Source organism: Ctenopharyngodon idella, chromosome 5 (genome assembly GCF_019924925.1).
Source record: "Ctenopharyngodon idella isolate HZGC_01 chromosome 5, HZGC01, whole genome shotgun sequence".
Taxonomy (NCBI): Eukaryota; Metazoa; Chordata; class Actinopteri; order Cypriniformes; family Xenocyprididae; genus Ctenopharyngodon; species Ctenopharyngodon idella.
The window spans coordinates 27,185,288-27,204,257 of NC_067224.1; the positions used below are offsets into that span (position 1 = coordinate 27,185,288).

General features: G+C 37.3%; 1 protein-coding gene across 1 annotated transcript in view; it reads left to right on the top strand.

The window, feature by feature from the left end:
• Positions 1-12,580, top strand: part of cemip2 (cell migration inducing hyaluronidase 2) — a 28,887-nt gene extending 16,307 nt beyond the window's left edge. The window contains exons 12-24 of the mRNA XM_051893588.1: positions 417-505; positions 3,821-3,952; positions 4,052-4,087; positions 4,584-4,739; positions 4,847-5,024; positions 5,902-6,117; positions 6,619-6,830; positions 7,167-7,349; positions 8,303-8,531; positions 8,737-8,838; positions 9,941-10,086; positions 10,801-10,907; positions 11,013-12,580. Coding sequence (XP_051749548.1) covers positions 417-505; positions 3,821-3,952; positions 4,052-4,087; positions 4,584-4,739; positions 4,847-5,024; positions 5,902-6,117; positions 6,619-6,830; positions 7,167-7,349; positions 8,303-8,531; positions 8,737-8,838; positions 9,941-10,086; positions 10,801-10,907; positions 11,013-11,221 — 1,995 coding nt within the window. The 3' untranslated portion in view covers positions 11,222-12,580. The remainder of the gene's footprint in view (positions 1-416; positions 506-3,820; positions 3,953-4,051; positions 4,088-4,583; positions 4,740-4,846; positions 5,025-5,901; positions 6,118-6,618; positions 6,831-7,166; positions 7,350-8,302; positions 8,532-8,736; positions 8,839-9,940; positions 10,087-10,800; positions 10,908-11,012) is intronic.
• Positions 12,581-18,970: the final 6,390 nt, after the last annotated feature.

The window sequence follows — 18,970 nt, forward strand, 5'->3', positions numbered from 1 at the left end:
TTTCCTTCCTCTGGCTCATAACAGTTCAGTTCATAAATCATTTGGGATTTGCAACATTGTATTAAATGTGGCTTCAGGAAAGACTGATGAAATCAATTACAAGTTCAGGTTTTTATTGCACATACTCAAGGCATCTTCGTTGTTTCTCTGAAATGCCTCATTGTTCAAAATCCCGCACAATGTGCTTGTGTGATAGGGTGCTCACACATACATTTCCCTATACAATAGTTCTCTGTTATCTGCTTGTTTGTGTTGGCTAACTTGAGCTGTGTGGTCAGTGTCGAGGCTGTCCAGGTGCAGAGAAAATCCAGGCTTCTCATTCACTGCCCCTGTATCACTGTATAACTCACATGGTACCTGATATTGAACATACAATTTCAAAGTGAAGAGTGATTGCTTCTCTCATCCTGTGTCAGGCTGGCCTCTTCATTGATAGAAAAGTCAAGAGCACCAACGCCACTGCGGCAGACCCACGTGAATACCTCTGTCTCGACAACAGTGCTAGGTGAGTGAATATGGTAAACGTTTCTCTGTGTCCATGGTCTATTGATTCTGCTTATAAAGAAAACACATCTGCCCAGATAGAGTTTCTGCAGTAGTTATGGAATATGGTAGAGCCAGACAGAGCTCTGGTCTCTTATTAGGTCACAAACAACAGTGACTACACTATTGTGGCTTTCGCACGAGAAGTTCTAAGAACTCCGTTATAGGAACTAGCCACTAGGATATAGTTCCCCTCCTCTGAAGTAGGAGCTAATTTAGTTTCCAGAACTAAAATCGTTCCTAGTTCCTGCGTTGCAAACAAGCTCAAATCCAGATACTTCAGCAAATAGTTCTAGGAGCTATGAAAAGTTTCCTCCGGTGCGAAAGGCTCTTATAAATATAGAGTGTGCCATGGTGTGTATATGCTGTAGGTGTATGTTACTCCCTTTTTCATTTCAGATACTGTGACTGTATTTTGTGTCAGCATGTTGCTCTCTAAAATGTGTGGGTGAATCTTACAAAAAACCTAGCTCAGATTTTTCTGCAAAATATCATTTAGGCATTGTGACAATTTTAAAATAAACAAATTCTCCAAATTTTTTCATTACCATAATGTGTCTGGACATTTTATTTACTTTTTACTTATATTTGCATATCTATTTATTTATTTATAAAACATTTACACACACACACACACACACATATATATATATATATATATATATATATATATATATATATGGACTAAATGATTGGAGAACTCCTGCCAACGTCACCGAAGACTGTAATTTTCGGAAGATTCAGTTATGACATTTTGATTGTAAAAATAAAGAAAAATTTCATGATAATTTACTCACCCCCATGTCATCTAAGATGTCCATGTCCTTCTTTCTTCAGTCGAAAAGAAATGAAGGTTTTTTAGGAAAACTTTCGAGGATTTTTCTCCATATAGTGGACTTCAATGGTCTCCAAACGGTTGAAGGTAAAAATTAGAGTTTCAGTGCAGCTTCAAAGGGCTTTAAACGATACCAGACGAGGAATAAGGGTCTTATCTAGTGAAACGATCGGTCATTTTCTAAAAAAAAATTAAATGTATATACTTTACATAAACAAATGATCGCCTTCAAGTGGTTCCCCCAAAACCGCACTTCCGTATTCTAAAAACGGAACTGGCGCCACGTTCATTCCGTAAGTAGAATAGGGAAGGCGTAGGACATTCAGCGTAAGCTTTTTGAAGAATACGAAAGTGCGGTTTTGGTGGAACCACTTGAAGTCGATCATTTTTTTATATACAGGTGCTGGTCATATAATTAGAATATCATCAAAAAGTTTATTTATTTCACTAATTCCATTCAAAAAGTGAAACTTGTATATTATATTCATTCATTACACACAGACTGATATATTTCAAATGTTTATTTATTTTAATTTTGATGATTATAACTGACAACTAAGGAAAATCCCAAATTCAGTATCTTTTCTCAGTATCAGAATATTGTGAAAAGGTTCAATATTGAAGACACCTGGTGCCACACTCTAATCAGCTAATTAACTCAAAACACCTGCAAAGGCCTTTAAATGGTCTCTCAGTCTAGTTCTGTAGGCTACACAATCATGGGGAAGACTGCTGACTTGACAGTTGTCCAAAAGACGACCATTGACACCTTGCACAAGGAGGGCAAGACACAAAAGGTCATTGCAAAAGAGGCTGGCTGTTTACAGAGCTCTGTGTCCAAGCACATTAATAGAGAGGCAAAGGGAAGGAAAAGATGTGGTAGAAAAAAGTGTACAAGCAATAGGGATAACCGCACCCTGGAGAGGATTGTGAAACAAAACCCATTCAAAAATGTGGGGGAGATTCACAAAGAGTGGACTGCAGCTGGAGTCAGTGCTTCAAGAACCACTACGCACAGACGTATGCAAGACATGGGTTTCAGCTGTCGCATTCCTTGTGTCAAGCCACTCTTGAACAACAGACAGCGTCAGAAGAGCTGGGCTAAAGACAAAAAGGACTGGACTGCTGCTGAGTGGTCCAAAGTTATGTTCTCTGATGAAAGTAAATTTTGCATTTCCTTTGGAAATCAGGGTCCCAGAGTCTGGAGGAAGAGAGGAGAGGCACACAATCCACATTGCTTGAGGTCCAGTGTAAAGTTTCCACAGTCAGTGATGGTTTGGGGTGCCATGTCATCTGCTGGTGTTGGTCCACTGTGTTTTCTGAGGTCCAAAGTCAACGCAGCCGTATACCAGGAAGTTTTAGAGCACTTCATGCTTCCTGCTGCTGACCAACTTTATGGAGATGCAGATTTCATTTTCCAACAGGACTTGGCACCTGCACACAGTGCCAAAGCTACCAGTACCTGGTTTAAGGACCATGGTATCCCTGTTCTTAATTGGCCAGCAAACTCGCCTGACCTTAACCCCATAGAAAATCTATGGGGTATTGTGAAGAGGAAGATGCAATATGCCAGACCCAACAATGCAGAAGAGCTGAAGGCCACTATCAGAGCAACCTGGGCTCTTATAACACCTGAGCAGTGCCACAGACTGATCGACTCCATGCCACGCCGCATTGCTGCAGTAATTCAGGCAAAAGGAGCCCCAACTAAGTATTGAGTGCTGTACATGCTCATACTTTTCATGTTCATACTTTTCAGTTGGCCAAGATTTCTAAAAATCCTTTCTTTGTATTGGTCTTAAGTAATATTCTAATTTTCTGAGATACTGAATTTGGGATTTTCCTTAGTTGTCAGTTATAATCATCAAAATTAAAAGAAATAAACATTTGAAATATATCAGTCTGTGTGTAATGAATGAATATAATATACAAGTTTCACTTTTTGAATGGAATTAGTGAAATAAATCAACTTTTTGATGATATTCTAATTATATGACCAGCACCTGTAAAGCACATACATTTAAAACATTTTTTAGAAAATGACTGATCGTTTCTCTAGATAAGACCCTTATTCCTTGTCTGGTATCGTTTAAAGCCCTTTGAAGCTCCACTGAAACTGTAATTTTTACCTTCAACCGTTTGGAGACCATTGAAGTCCTCTATATGGAGAAAAGTCCTCGAATGTTTACCTCAAAAACCTTCATTTCTTTTCAACTGAAGAAAGAAATACATAAACATCTTGGATGACATGGGGGTGAGTAAATTATCCTGAAATTTTAATTGGAAAGTGAACTAATCCTTTAAATTGAAATACTATATATTATTCATATTTTCATATTACAGTAGATAAGACGTAATATGACATTTGTATGGGAAAGCAGCAGTAACATTTTCTTCTGAAGGTAAGATTGAATTTCTCATTGTTTGACATTGATTTCTCAGGTTCAGGCCTCATGAGAACTCTGATCCAAGCAGGCCAAGGGTGGCCGCACTCATTGACACACTCATCTCCTTTAAAAACAATGATCTGGGGGCCTGGATTCGAGGAGGTGACATCATCATACGAAACTCAGGGTAGGGGACAAAACCTCTTAATTTGAGACCTTTTAGATTAAGCTTAATGCATAAATAAAATATAGCAATCTTCTGATTTTTGTTCTGTTTTTCTGATAGATTTGCAGACAATGGTGTTGGACTGTCATTTGCAAGGTACTGTGTCATTTTACTGTTCATTAGAGCTGCCATCATCTAATTATGATCTCATTAATCACATATATTGATAATTCTTGAGAAAAGTCCTCAAATAAAAAGAATGTAAAGCCTTCTCATAAAAAAATGACAAATGGTGGTACAATGTCTTAAATTGCTCCAATGATAGGAAGTCCCTGATTACAAAATTTACATATGGTTCCAGAGACATGATTAATTGCATTCATCTTTTTTGCATTCTTTTTTTATGACAAAAAATAATGAATTGACAGCCATAGTTTGTGCAGGCATGTTCTTGCTGTCTGTGTCTCTGGCTGCAGGCATATTAATTTAAAGGAACATCTTTTTATTTTGCTGAAACAGTTAAAATCTGATTGGCAAATGTGTGTAAGCCTGTGAACTTGCCTGCACTAGTGTTCTACATCAACCTCCTAAGGCAAGCAGTTAATGCAACAACAACTAAAGTATTTTACTCCTTTCTTCCTCCTCACTGCAGTGATGGCAGCTACCCTAAAGATGAGGGCTCCAGTCAGGAGGTCTCCCAGTCTCTGTTTGTTGGTGAGAGCAGAAATCGTGGCACCAATGGAGGGCAAAATAAATACTGGGGAATTGGTGGAGTAGATGGAAAGATGAGGACTCTACCAAGAAACAAGTATGTGAGAAGAAATAAAGGGAAAAGAGAGAATAGTATTATTATCATAATCTTTTAGAAAATAAATTCTTTGCTTAATCTGAATATTGTTTGTCTTTACTTACCAGGACATTTCCGATCAGAGGTTTTCAGATAAATGATGGTCCAGTGAGGATCTTGGACAGCACGTTTCGGGCCTTCAGTCCCACGACTGAGCGCTTCACCACGGCTGTGGGATTCAGCCTGAAAAACATCTGGCAGCTGACACCCAGAAATAACCTTTCCTCTCTCGCCTTCCAGCCTAGTGTGAGTGCACATACACATACACATTTAGCCTTGGAATCTGTTCAAACGCCCTCTGATACTGCTATACTGCTGTACTGTGACTGCTAAACCACTTCAGTTTAACCACCTCAGTTAATTGCTTCTGTGAAAAAAAAAAAAAAAAAAAAAAAAAAAAATTCAATACTACAAAATAAAAATTGTGCACATTGTTTTTAACACTTTTGTAACATTTTTTTATCTTGCATTTTTATTTTGAGTACAGAATTTCTACATTTTTATTTCTGTATCTGTATTAACATCACTTCAGTCTGAAATCTGTCATTTCAGTTAGTTTATTTTTTATTTTTTTACATTTTCACCTATTAGATTTTATGACTTTTTATGTTTTTTTTTTTTTTTTTTGGGGAGGTCACACACGACCATAGACTAATTACAGGGACTGGCCCCCTGGGGCGACCTGGACTTAATTGCATTACTCAAGGTCATAGAGACTTAATCTTTTTTTTCAGATAACCCACCTAGTCTGTCTAGTCTGTAATAATGCTTATTTACCTTAAGTGTTGCTAAAGCTTGTACTTATTGTTTATTTCTCAGGGAGAGACGACACATCTGGTTGTTCTCTCCTGATTGGTCACCATCTGCTCTGGTCCTGAGTAATGAAATAATATCCTGTTCTGGCAGCTAGTATTTAGCATATGTTAAAAAGAGCCCTTGGAAAGGTCTTTAAGTGTGGTCATATTTTGCCTCACTTGTTACGCTTGAATGGTACCACATTGATTCTAGGTCTGTCTAGATGTTTTTTCTCAGTACCAAAATTTCAATTTCAGGACATTTTATAGGTTTTAGAAACCTTGCGTTTACATTACCCATGACCAGTGATCCTCTTCCAATCATCTAGGTGACTCTAAGAGCATTTTTTGGTCGACCGGGCGAGTGGTTTGAGCAGAATGATCTGGATGGCGATAAAAATTCCATCTTTCATGACGTGGATGGCTCGATCAGCAATTACACAGATACTTATATGGCAAGGGCCGACAATTTCCTTATCCGCCACCCTCAATGTGTGGATGTTCCTCGTTGGAATGGGGTTGTGTGCAGTGGCAAGTACTCTCAGGTAAAGAAATAGATCTTTCATATTTATTTTGCAATTTTATATCATGTTCGTATCCAAGTACACAACCGTTCAAAAGTTTTGGGACTCACCAAAAAGTGCATTTATTTGATCATAAATACAGTAAAAGCAGTAATATTGAATGAATTAAATGAATTTTCAGCAGCAATTTACTCCTGTCTTCAGTGTCACATGATCACAGAAATCATTCTATGTGGATTTGGTGCTCAAGTAACATTTCTTCTTTTTATCAATATTAAAAACAGTTGTGAGACTTAATATTTTTGTGGATACTGATAATTTTTTTTCAGGGTTCATTGATGAATAGAAATTTCTTGTAACAATAGAAGTCTTTTTTTTTTGTCAATTTAATGCATCCTTACTTATTAAAAGTACTAATTAAAAAAAAAAAAACAATCTTATTGACCCCAATCTTTAGAATGGTAGTGTATATCTTCTCAACACTTTTTACTTCCTAAACAGTGTTACTTATGTTCTATATAGGTGTACATACAGACACAGGGCACGTCTAATCTGAGCCTGTCCATCAGCAGAGATGAGTACCCTGAAAATCCCATGGTTCTCAGAGGTATCAGAAGCCAGACAGCACCAACCCAGCAATACCAGCCTGTACTGATGATGGGCAAGAGCTACACAGTGCACTGGAATGGACCTGCACCCAGAGAAACAGTCCTGTCACTTATTAATTTTGATCAGTAAGTAGAAAAGGAAGAATGTGATCCCCAGTATCTAAAACAAAACATTAGTCACTAAAGAAGGGATGGTCAACTGTCCTGCAGAGTTTAGCTAGCTTGATTAACTCAACTGCCTGTAGCTTTCTAGTAATCCTAAAGACACTGATTATCTTGTTCAGGTGTGTTTGATTAGGATTGGAGATAGACTCTGCAGGACAGCGGCCCTCCAGGAACGAAGTTGCCCATCCCTGCACAAAACTATACAACCATGAGATTTAGTAATATACATAAGTAACATACATGTTTCTCATGCTAGAAACAATCCAATGTTTTTTTTTTTTGTTGTTGCTCTTGCAGGGGTGATTGGGCTCTACTTGGCCTCTGCTACCCCAATGAAACAGTATTCCAGATCACATCAGACATCTACAACAAGCAGAACAATGGCTTTGATGGCATAGAGGACTATGGCCCTGTGTCGTCATTTTCAGAACTAGAGAAACGACAGCAGGAGAGGAAGTACTTTTTCGACAAATCTGTTGGGTAGGAATAAATTTATTGTATGTATTGACAAGCCTTTATCAATATATCATTGATTTCACAAGAGCTGTAGGGGTCCTGGGAATCAAATTAGGTCTTGTGAAGTTATGCAATTTGTTGAATTTTAAAATGTTTACCTTAAAAAGTATTAAAATTCCTTTTAATAGAATATAAAAATTCTATATTATTACACTAAAAACTAAAATCTTTTGTTTTAAGTGCCAAGTGAATAATGATATAATGTACAGTATAAAAAATGGATATTCATTTTTTTGATCTGCTTTAACATTTAACAGTGTTAATTATTAGATGATGGCAAAGGTAATCTGAATGTAAAAATAAGGGAAATGAGCAAGAATGTGGGTAACAGAACAGTTCTGGGGCCATTGACTGCCATAGTATTTATTTTCCTACTATGGAAGTCAATGGTGCCCCAAAGTGGCCTGGTTACAAACTTTCATCAAAAATATCTTCCTTTGTGTTCAATAGAACAAAGAAATTTATACAGGTTTGGAACAACCTGAGTAATGATGACAGAATTTTTGGGTGAACTATCACTTTAAGTCAGGTTTTCTGATTGATTCCTCTTTCTGCTACTGATTGGATAAACCGCTAGTTCCAACCCAAATTCACGTCACTGGCTGAGACAGTATTGTTCTGTCAGGCTCATCCTGATGCCCAAACAAACAGAGCAATGTTTTGATATCGACAGAGCCACATTGTTAACACTTTTCAGTGGAATTGACCCATAAATGGCTTAGTTATAGCCTCTACAAATGACTTCTCTTACACATCACCTTTAATTTTAATGTATAGCATATTGTTTGCTAATTTTCTCACAGTGCCTCTGGGTTTTGCTTGTGTTGTCCTACTTCCTTTTAAATTATATTGTCAAATACAGATAAATTATTGTTTACAGTGCAGTCTGACACATTAAGCCTGTGTTTAACCTCCAGTTTGTTATGGCTATATGCACGAGCTCGGCACAGTCGAGACGGCCATAGCTACTGCTCCACCGCAGGCTGTGAGAGGGTGAAGATCATTGCCACCATACGTGCCAACCAAAAGACTCAGACCTGCAACTGCACCGCCAATGCCTACCCCAAATACAGCAAGCCTGCCAGCAACATAGTGCCTATGCCAAAGCCGAACACAGAGCCCTGCAGAGCCTGTGGGGCCTCACAGGTAAATACGGTCCAAGCTCCATATGAACGGACAACATAATTTGTGTAGCTCTGTTTGTGTGGGACAGGCTTTGAACTGTGTGCCAGAGATGGACCGACTGTCCATCTGCCATCCTGACTAAGAGCCTTACCTTGCGTTTTCTGGGTAATTGTAACATGAAGTCATTGAACTGTCAACCCTGAGTGACTTTTATTTAACTCTCTAGTTTGCCTTCTCAAGTGAGCCATGGAACAGCTACCTCCAAACCCAAATCAAATCCCTCAGTGTAAAAGAAGAACAGGATAATGACACACAAGCCTTCATCACTGTGAGTGTGACCATTTAAAGTATTCATTTAATCTTGGGAAAATTGTACAAGTGTTCACCAGTTTAATAAGTAAAATGTAAGAATGTATAGCTTTAAGAGTGTTTAGCTTTAACTTTGGCAGCCTTAAAATACTAAAACTACAAAAAAAAAAGTGTTAACTAATATCATTCATTTAAATCAAATGAAATTAAAATCACTTTATATTAATGAAAAAAATGTCAGGGATGTCTAGTGTTATCGCTAGTACCGTATTGTAACGATAGCAAGTTATACAGTTTAAAACCTTTATAATTGATTGTGGCCATTTTTGTTTACTTTTTTCTTAGTTAGTTTTGCAGTCATGACAATGTATTTTAGTTTAAAACTCAAAACTCACAGTTCGGATCATATCATGGTTATTAAGTCACGGATCGGATCATTTTTTCGGATCAGCACAAAAAAAAATTAAAAAAAATTGGGCGGTGGGGGGTAACTTTGCATTTATTACTTAGCCCACTTTAACTACTCCGATACCACAGCAGAAACTACTAGCCTAACTAATACATTATTAAAGGCAAGTGAACAGACTGTAAAAAGAACAAATACTGTACACTAATTACAAGAATAGATAAATACAACATAAAGTTACAAATAAATATAAGGTCTAACTGTAGTATTAATTTTTGTGTACAGAAATGTAATAATTAAATTTAAAATGACACTGTTCACTGTATAAATTTAATATAGATTAATCATTGTTTAAGCTGTGTTTTGTTGTTTGATTTACATGACAGACAACAGCGGGTATTTATAGGTTGCTGTCACTTTAATCCGTGAATCACATGCGTGCCGAACCGTGGGGCTTGGTCTGTACGGATCACGAATCAACAACGATCCGTTTAACCACTAGATTTTATACAAATACACATACACACACACGCACACACCCACATAGCTAAATACATACATTCATAGGGGGGTTGCCTTTTTTGACAAGGTAGAGGACAGGAAATTAGAATATCAAAATGTGTTTCCTTTGTTTTACTTCTTTTGTGTATGCATTAAGAACCAATGGTTGTTAACATGTAAAACTGTTTTGTTTCCTTTTTTTTCTGTCTTATAGGTAAATGCAGAGAGGTTTGACCTCAACCAGTCAGGATTCCTCCTAGTTACTGTGGACGCATGCTCTGGAAAAGTCACAAAGAGCTTATTGTTTTCAAAGCTGGACACTAAAACAGAACAGTATTTTAAAACTGGAATTATGAAGAGGTGAGGGGTCAAAGTTGTGGTTTGGGGTTTAAAACTGCACGTCTGGAGGTTAGGAGAAGTTGGCAGAGGTGAACAGCTTGAGAGGTGGCTTACAGTGTTTATTGAGGGAGCTAGTGATGAGTGTAAGGATTTATGCAGTGCCGATTTGTACTAATGATTTAATTATGTATATACACTACTGTTCATAAGTTTGGGGTTAGTAATTTTTTCTTGAAAGAAATTAATATTTATATTCAGCAAGGAATATATATATATAATATATATATAATTTTTTTTTTTATTATATACATAAGATGTCTATATCAAATTACTGCTGTTCTTTTGCACAATTGTTTTCAACATTTAATAGTGAAAGCAAATGTTTCTTCATTACCAAATCAACATGTTAGAATGATTTCTGAAAGATCATGTGACACTGAAGACTGGAGTAATAGTGCTGAAAATTCAGCTTTGCCACCATTTTGTAATAATATATCACAATATTACCGTTTTTACTGTATTATTGATGAAATAAATGGTGTGGCTGTATTTTGATCAGCCTTGGTGAACATAAGAGACTTAATTCCAAAACATCTTACCAACCCCTAACCTTTGAACAGTAGTGTATGTTCATTGTTTTGGACCATCTGTTATTATGAACCTTTTATTTTCTTTTATTAAGGTGAGAGATTTCAATATTTCACTGTTGTACTAAATAATTTTGGTTCTGTGCAGGTCTGTAGTTCTTCTTGCCACAAGAGGTCAGTCTGCTAACATTTCTAGTGCTGCACAATATCTGGTCCCTTTGGGATCTGCTAAAACACCAGATCTTCAGAAGAAAGGTAAGGTATTTCTACAACATTTAAAACAAAAATAACTGTCAAGATCTGTTTTTTCTAGGTGAGGTTTACTCTAGGTTTGCTGATTCCTGTGATGTCTCTTTATAGACGCCATTGCTTTCTTTGGGTTTCTTGGTCCGGGAGGTCCTTCACCACAGCCATGGTCTGCTCTGTTGGCCTGCCAAGGCACCAAGGTGCTGGGATTACTGGAAAGGTTCATTCCCCTGTCCCTAGAGGAATACTCTTGTCCACCACAAAAAGACCCTCCAGTACGGATGGATCTTGAACTCCTGAGAAAATCTCTTAGCCAAAAGTGAGCCTTTACTAGATGTGAACATACAACACAACCAGCGAATGAATGTGAACTTATGAACGTAATTTATTTCGGCAAAGAAAAACATTAATGGACTTTGAACAAGTATTTTATTAATTGAGTGAAAGTATTTGTTTGTTTGTCGTTTTGTCCTGCGTGGTTGTGTTTTGTCATAAATGTTACAGCACAAAGTGATGCACTTTTTTTAATACACACCAAACATCTTTATTCCAAACTGGACAACAAATGGACAGGACAAGCTAGAAGTACATCAGCAAAGCTGAAGGATGGTTTTGCAGTTCAGTATCAGTATAGCACAATACAAATGGTCATGTGGTGGCATCTTTTCCTCCTACAACCATCTGCAGGTGTAAATGACACTCAGACTTTCTTCTCTGTTATTTATTCCTCTTAAATTATTGGGACGTGTCATTATTTAATTGTGTCATTCTGGTTTTTACTGCTGCTCACACACCAATGACTCTACATTATATACTTTCACACTTGATATTAGACAGTAATGTTTCGTTTTGACACGAAGCATTAAATACAGCTAAAATATTTTTCATAAAACAAACCATTGTCTAGTGTTGGATATGTGTATGTAGATAAGGTGTTTAATCAGTTTGCCACTTAAGTTTTGTGCACTATGAGGAAGTCACAGGAAGTCACACAAACCTAAACTTAAAAATTAGCATTCTCTTATCATTTGTTCACGTTCGTGTTGTTCCAAACCTGTATTTCTTTTCTTTTTTTTAATGGAACTCAAAAGGAGATATAGAAGCAGATACAATTTAACTTAAATTGAATGGAGAGAAAAAAAAGCAATGAAAGTGAATGGTAACTGAGGCTGTCTCATCTCATTTTGTGTTTGAATGAAGGAATAGATAAAATCATACACGTTTGGAACAACATGAGGGTAAGTAAATGACAGAGCTTTCATTTTTGGGTGAACTGTCCCTTTAAGATAATGTCTATTATCAATTATAATGCCTTTGTAGTGCCATCACTTAGCTTGAGAGATGTAACATCCCATATGAAATGTATTGTCATTATTTTGGTTGAAATGGAAGCCTGAATTGTCTGGATGTGACTTTTTTGATTTGAGATGAAATAGTGAGGCTACTTGTTAACCACTGTACAAAGAGTTTTATTGCTCATGAAACCGAGATAGTAGTTTTGTAAACTGTTTCTAAGAGATGCAAAAAGTTTGTGCCAAGTATATGGGTGTTGTTGCCTCCAGAATTATTTTTTTATTTGTGAAATGTTTTTTTTCTTCTTTTTTTACTAGCTATGCTTTTGTGCTGTAATTTGATGTTTTGAAATTAAGATAAGATTTATTACAAAGCTTATAAAACAAAAACTTTGTTGTCATGTTTGCTTTCGTGTTTGTGACAATAAAAGTGAGGCATAAATACTTGTAGGCACTCAAGTGACCACTAGGGGGTAGCCTTGCTTTACAAGGATGTTGAAGTTGTCATCATGGACTACCACTATTTCCACCAGTACCCATGTGGCTGACGACTGTCTTGCATGATCCAGGTCATCGACCTTGGTCCCATAACAGGAACGGATCAACGGGATTCAGGCATTAGCTGTCATATCAGAAGGAATGTGAAATATGAATTGAGCCACAGACTCGGACATTCAGAAGTGAGATCTCATAAATCATGTAGGCTTCAAACACACGCAACATAACGTCTGTTTTCCTCCTCCAATTACTATTTTTCTGCCTTTCTTAGCTCCTTACTCTTTCTTCTGGACGATTACATATGTTAACGTGACAAGTGGTAACTTGGCTTAGAATCGATATAACGTTACTGAATCGTTTGTTTACAGCACCGACTTGATTTCCGCTGTCACTATATCGGACACAAATGTTTGTCTATTTAACATAAATGGATTAAATAAGAATTTATTTTTACTAAAAAATACTTTAGCTTTACAAAGAGACGTGATTGATCACAGAACATAGGGAGGCTCACATGTTCCCGCCGAAATCTTCCTCGCGCGGGAATATTGTCTTCATGATTAACTTCTGTCACGCTACTCAATTCACACAGAAGTCAGCATGGTGCGTTTCGCTGAGCGGACGGCCGCTGACAGAACCAGAACAATAAATAAATAAAAAAACTTCTCAGTCCTAGTCAAATGCTACCCGTGAACCGTATTAAACTCTCTTATAGTTTTATAGAAAACGTTATTTTAAAACGCTAATTGAACTTGACACCGTGAATCTGGGTAGATTGCTTAAGTTCTAGCGGGCTGGCAAACAATCAATGTAATCCGATACAGTATGAACTGGTAATGATCTTGTTGCGTTTTTTCTTATTTCCTGAAGTTCACATGCTGAAGCTAAAATGTTGCAATACTCCTAATTTTATAGTATTCCTTCATTTGAGGAAGGCCGTAATCAGGGGTTGTGTTGGTCTTCTTATTTAAAGGTAGGGTAGGAAGCTAACTTTGAAAGCATAAGATCCCACCCTCCCTTCAGAGCGCTCTCCAAAGCCATACCTCCCCCAAAAGACATAAACATGAACAGCAGAGTCTGCAAAGCGTCACGATAACCTCATGTCTCAAAGCACATATCATTACATTACACAACAAAGCTCATCAAGTCGAGAGACTTTGTCCCCCTCAATGTCTATGATGGTTACGGCCCTGCATTCGAGTGGCTATTGGCAGTGATTAAGTAGGCTGTTAGATTACGACCCATATACATAAATGTACTGTGAATGTCAGAATTGTGCAGAATCGAACCAGACTACACTCCAGGGCAAAAAATAAATATAAATAAAAGGGCAAAGCCACAAAATATTTAGTGGTCTTTTAATGGTCTAATCCTAACCATTTTAATCATAAGAATTGCACAAATACTGTAGATACAGTAAGCACGGAATAGCCTTCCCCAACTTTCAGACAGCTTTTTACAGGAAGAAGAGTTCGTGTTGTTCCACTCAATGTTAATTGCTTCAAACAATTCACGAGTAGTTTGTCTCCCAGTTCGTTTGCATTTAATGTGAGACCAAATATTCACTATAGGGTTCAATTCTGGGCTCTGACCAGACCAGCCTGATGAACTTGTTCTCAAGCCACTTCTTGGTTGTCTTTGCAGTTTGGGCTGGAGCATTGTCTTATTGAAAAATAACGTCAGATCGTTCCTCTTTAAATAACTTTTCATTTGTGGTAATCAAGCCATTCTGCAATATTCTCTTGTACTCTAAAACATTAATGACTTTTCACAGTGAAGTAACTCACAAATACCAGCAGCTAAAAAGGCTCCCCACACAATGACACCTCTTCCTCCATGCTTCACTGTGGTAGAGATGCATTTATTATATTTCTCTGCAGATTCTTGAAGACACCATGCAACTCGTGTTTCATTGTGATTTATCCTCCACACACAACTTTTTGTGGTAATTTGTGGTTAAAGGGTTAGTTCACCCAAAATGAAAATTCTGTCATTAATTACTCATCTTCATGTCGCTCCGCACCCGTAAGACCTTTGTTCATCTTCGGAACAGTACTGGCTGGCTCCTGCATCAGCATCACACGCATGCGTCATGCTGCTCATGTGAACAGTGTCGGCTGATACTGAGCCGGCGTTCTGACGTAGAACCTGGAAGCGCTGAACGTAAACAGCGTAGGAGAATGACACAGAAGAGAAGATATTGTTGAATAAAGTTATTTTTGTTTTGTTTTTGAGTACAAAAAGTATTCTCTGTCGCTTCATAAAATTAAGGTTGAACCACTGTAGTCACGTAGAATATTTTAATGATGTCTTTAGTACATTTCTGGACCTTGAAAGTGGTAGTTAAAATGCTATGGAGGAGTCAGATGCCTCTCGGATTTCATCAAAAATATCTTAATTTGTGTTCCAAAGATGAACAAAGGTCTTACAGGTGTGGAATGACATTAGGGTGAGTAGTTAATGACAGAATTTTCATTTTTGGGTGAACTAACCCTTCAAGACAATTAAAAGCTTAGTGTTTAGCCCTTTTGGTCATTTTTCCCAAAAGTATATCTTGAAATTTGAATTGATTGGTCGACAAGATGCAAAGTGAATATTTCTATTTGAAATTAAGTGGAAACAAAATACAAACAACAAGCATGAGCTTAGTAGGTGTCAACTGGTGGGTGACGCAGGTCTGTTCTGTTATAATCTTGCATAGCCAAATTTTTATAAATTCACTGAATTGCTTTGCAAAATGATTCACTGTTTCAAAGAGCTTGAAGTAAGGAAGAGCGAATTGTACAGGCAGGCCCAGTTCTACGTTGATACTGTAATAATATCATATTGACGAAACAGATTTGGTAAACGCCCCAGTGCGTATTTGTGTTTGCGCTCTGGAGAAAGTCAAATGTTTCTATTTACTATGTGTTTTGCAGTGGTGAGCAATGTGGCCAATCACAGACGTGTTTGTTGATCTCTTGAACGCAATGGCCAGTCAGAGGTGTTTGAGTTAGAATCCTCTAACCAGTTAAAATGCTAGAATTTTTTTGCACGGTCGCGAATCCTCTCATTAGCAAAGTGTAGACATGATGTAAATAAGAGATTCATTGTGCAGTTTACACAACATTGATTTTAATGGAACGTTGTGAGATCACGAACAGAGCAATATTAGCCATTAGAGTGTACATGGATCTGCACTTCGGATTCTAACCGGAAAAAGTAGACCATCCGGGTATCTTTGGAATACTCATTTCAACATGCTATGATTTGGGATGTACTAATTCTAATTTCAAATACTATTTAGGATGGATATGCGAATTGGGATGCAGCATATGATATAGCAAAGCCTCGTTTGCTGAAATCATGTGACGTGGCGAGTTTAAAACAAGATCTGAATCACTGATTTGAAAATTGATTCATAATTGTTTTGAAGCTTTATGAAGCAGTGTTTCAAAAGTGCCCATTACTGGAGACATTTGTATAATCAGTGAAAAATACAGGGAATGAGGGAATACTGTGACATAATTAGTCCAGATATATAATTAATAAGTTTTATAGATTTAATTTATAATGATTTTTTTCTCAAAACTTGTGTTAGACTAAGGACATTTTCATTGGAATTGTCAAATTTGGTCTCAGTTAAGCATTCAGTACAAATTTCACTTCAGTTGAAATTTTCGAAAATTTAACTTAGACTTTAACTTAGAACTTTTTATTTTCAGGATTTTGCCAGGCTGTGCTGTATGGTGTATATGTTTGCACCAGACTGTGTGCATCATACATTGTGTTGTGACAGACTAAGATATTCCTGCACAGTTCAGGCATGGGGTTGTTAATAATTAAATGACTCAGAAAGTGACATAGGGGTATGCTACTATGGCAACATCCTCCCCCCATGGCGGTGGCACTTAGTGGGGTAGTGTAAATGTCGACTCCGTCTAATGAAAAGCCAGGAACTCACCACGCCTTAAAAACTGTCCAAATGAGGTGCGTGGACCAAAAACTCCAATTAGGGAAACACTTCAAAAAAGCCCGCACACTCCAACAATGAAGGGGAACCACCAATTGCAAGATAAAACCATTGCTTTAATGAAAAAGTGGCAAACATTTTGGTCATATGTCACCTTTCTCAATGTCTAGTTAACAATGCTCAGTGCAGGAGCCATCTTAATATGAGTCACATGATTACAAAGATCACATGGCCATCCAAACTAGGGTACACTAATAATCCAGAAAATATATTCAAGGAGCCTCCCCTTTTTTTCAATCTATACATAAGAGACTGTTTGGTTAATTCGGACACTTATATCAAGGATAAAAAACACATGACTTTGGATAATTCTACTGGCTTTTTTCCATGTAAGATTAGATCAGCTTGTGAAAACACCACCAAAACAAAAATATACAAAATAGGTTGTTTGCGCATGGCGTCATTGCTGCACGCGAAATGCGGCTGGAGGGCAAGCAGTGATTTTTCTATACAGGAATCACTATCACAATCTCAAAATTCCTATGTTTTGCGTTGTTTATGGTTGCTTAAATCTCTCAAACCGAGAAACCACAAGGAGCTTTTATCGTTTATGTAACTTATATCGTTTTTTAACTTTAAAACTTGTCGCCTTTTATAGCGTTTTGCGTCTGCTGATATACTGAAATGAATATGGATACCTGCTTACCTTTTTTTTGTTTTTGACTTGGTTAAATATTCACATTCTTCAGGGTATCGTTTGCAGGGAAGAGAAGCTATTTTATCCCATTGCATGATCATTTGTGTTTTCACTTAAGTTTTGCAGAATTCCGTTCACAATGTTGATCTGGTTACCGTGAAAACAGTGTTACGCGCTGCTGCTTCAGCCATCATGTGGTAGAAAAATAAATAAATAAATAAAAATGTGTTCAACAAGCTGACAGAAGTCGATCCATTTCTTTGCTGGAAGGGTGTAAATGTAACTGTAGTTTTAATGTTGTCTTTGTAAGTTTTCACTTTCCCATATGGCCACGGAGGAGAATCTCATGAGGGTCACAATACATCGCAAATGTAATGTTAATCATTAAACCAAACAAAATACAAAACTTTCAAAAAACACTCAGCAATGTGATTATTTTATTGAGTGATAGATTTGCTATACCGCGTCTCCCCGTCACCTCCTCAACCTGCTTCCTTTAGTGTTTTTACACACACACACAAAAAAAATGAAAATTGTATTGCACCATCCAGTATTTCCCTGAACAATGATGTGAGCTCCTGTTGCAATTCTCGATTCAGCATAAATGACCTACAATGGCAACATTTTTCACAATTACGACAGAAAATTAAAATACTGCCCTAAACTCACAAGCAGAAAGACAGCGTGATATACGTTAAACAAACCAGACTAGAAATGAACACGGCATGACGGCAGCTTCACATTCTCTATATCTACCGCCTCGATGGCAGTCAAGTCTTTTAATTCAGTAGAAAATTCGCTCCTCTTCATAACATAAGGATCACGTCCAACATATGTTGTGATTTTCTGTTTATACCTTTCTAAACCAGCACAGTACGGGCTTTTCTCCATCTCTTCCATTCTAGTTTTCACTGCTTGCCCTCCAACTGAATTTCACGCGTCACCAGAACCACGTGATTGCAAACAACCTATTGGAGAGACCTTTACCTGTTTATTGACTTCTGTCTCATTTCATGAATTATGTATGTTGTTCAAATATGTTGTCTGGATTTTTAGTATACCCTAGTTTGGTTGGCCATATATTGGTTGGCCATTTATCTTGCAATTGGGGGTTCCCCTTCATTGTGTGGGCTTTTTTGAAGTGTCAATGGGGTTTGTGTACACCAAACTGCCTCTTTCTAGAGGTTCCTTCACTTCTGTAAGGTTAGTCTGCTGGTTTTATTCAGTAGGCAAGAAATAGGTCAGCAAGGCTTTTGAGTGTGAGTTCAGTGATCTTGCTAAATGATGTTGAGATTTCTGATCCCTCTTCTGATATGTGGCCCACAGCTTATCGAACACTCAAATGGAGCGAGACAGTAAAGTGATTTCTCTAGGTGCTCAACACCTTTTCCTGCCATACAATGCATGTCCAAAACTGCTCAAAGGAGTGTTATAATCTTCCTTTCTTTCCTAGGTTGGGATGTTCAACATATTTCAGGCTTAGAACTGATATCTTGATGTATTATATGGCAGTTTCTTGAGTAAATGCCTTGCATTGGTTGTATGTGCATATTTAGGGTGATTTTAGTTTAAAAATATATTTAGTATTAATGACGTGATTTTAAAAAGCTATCAAGCTGTATTGGTTTTACTT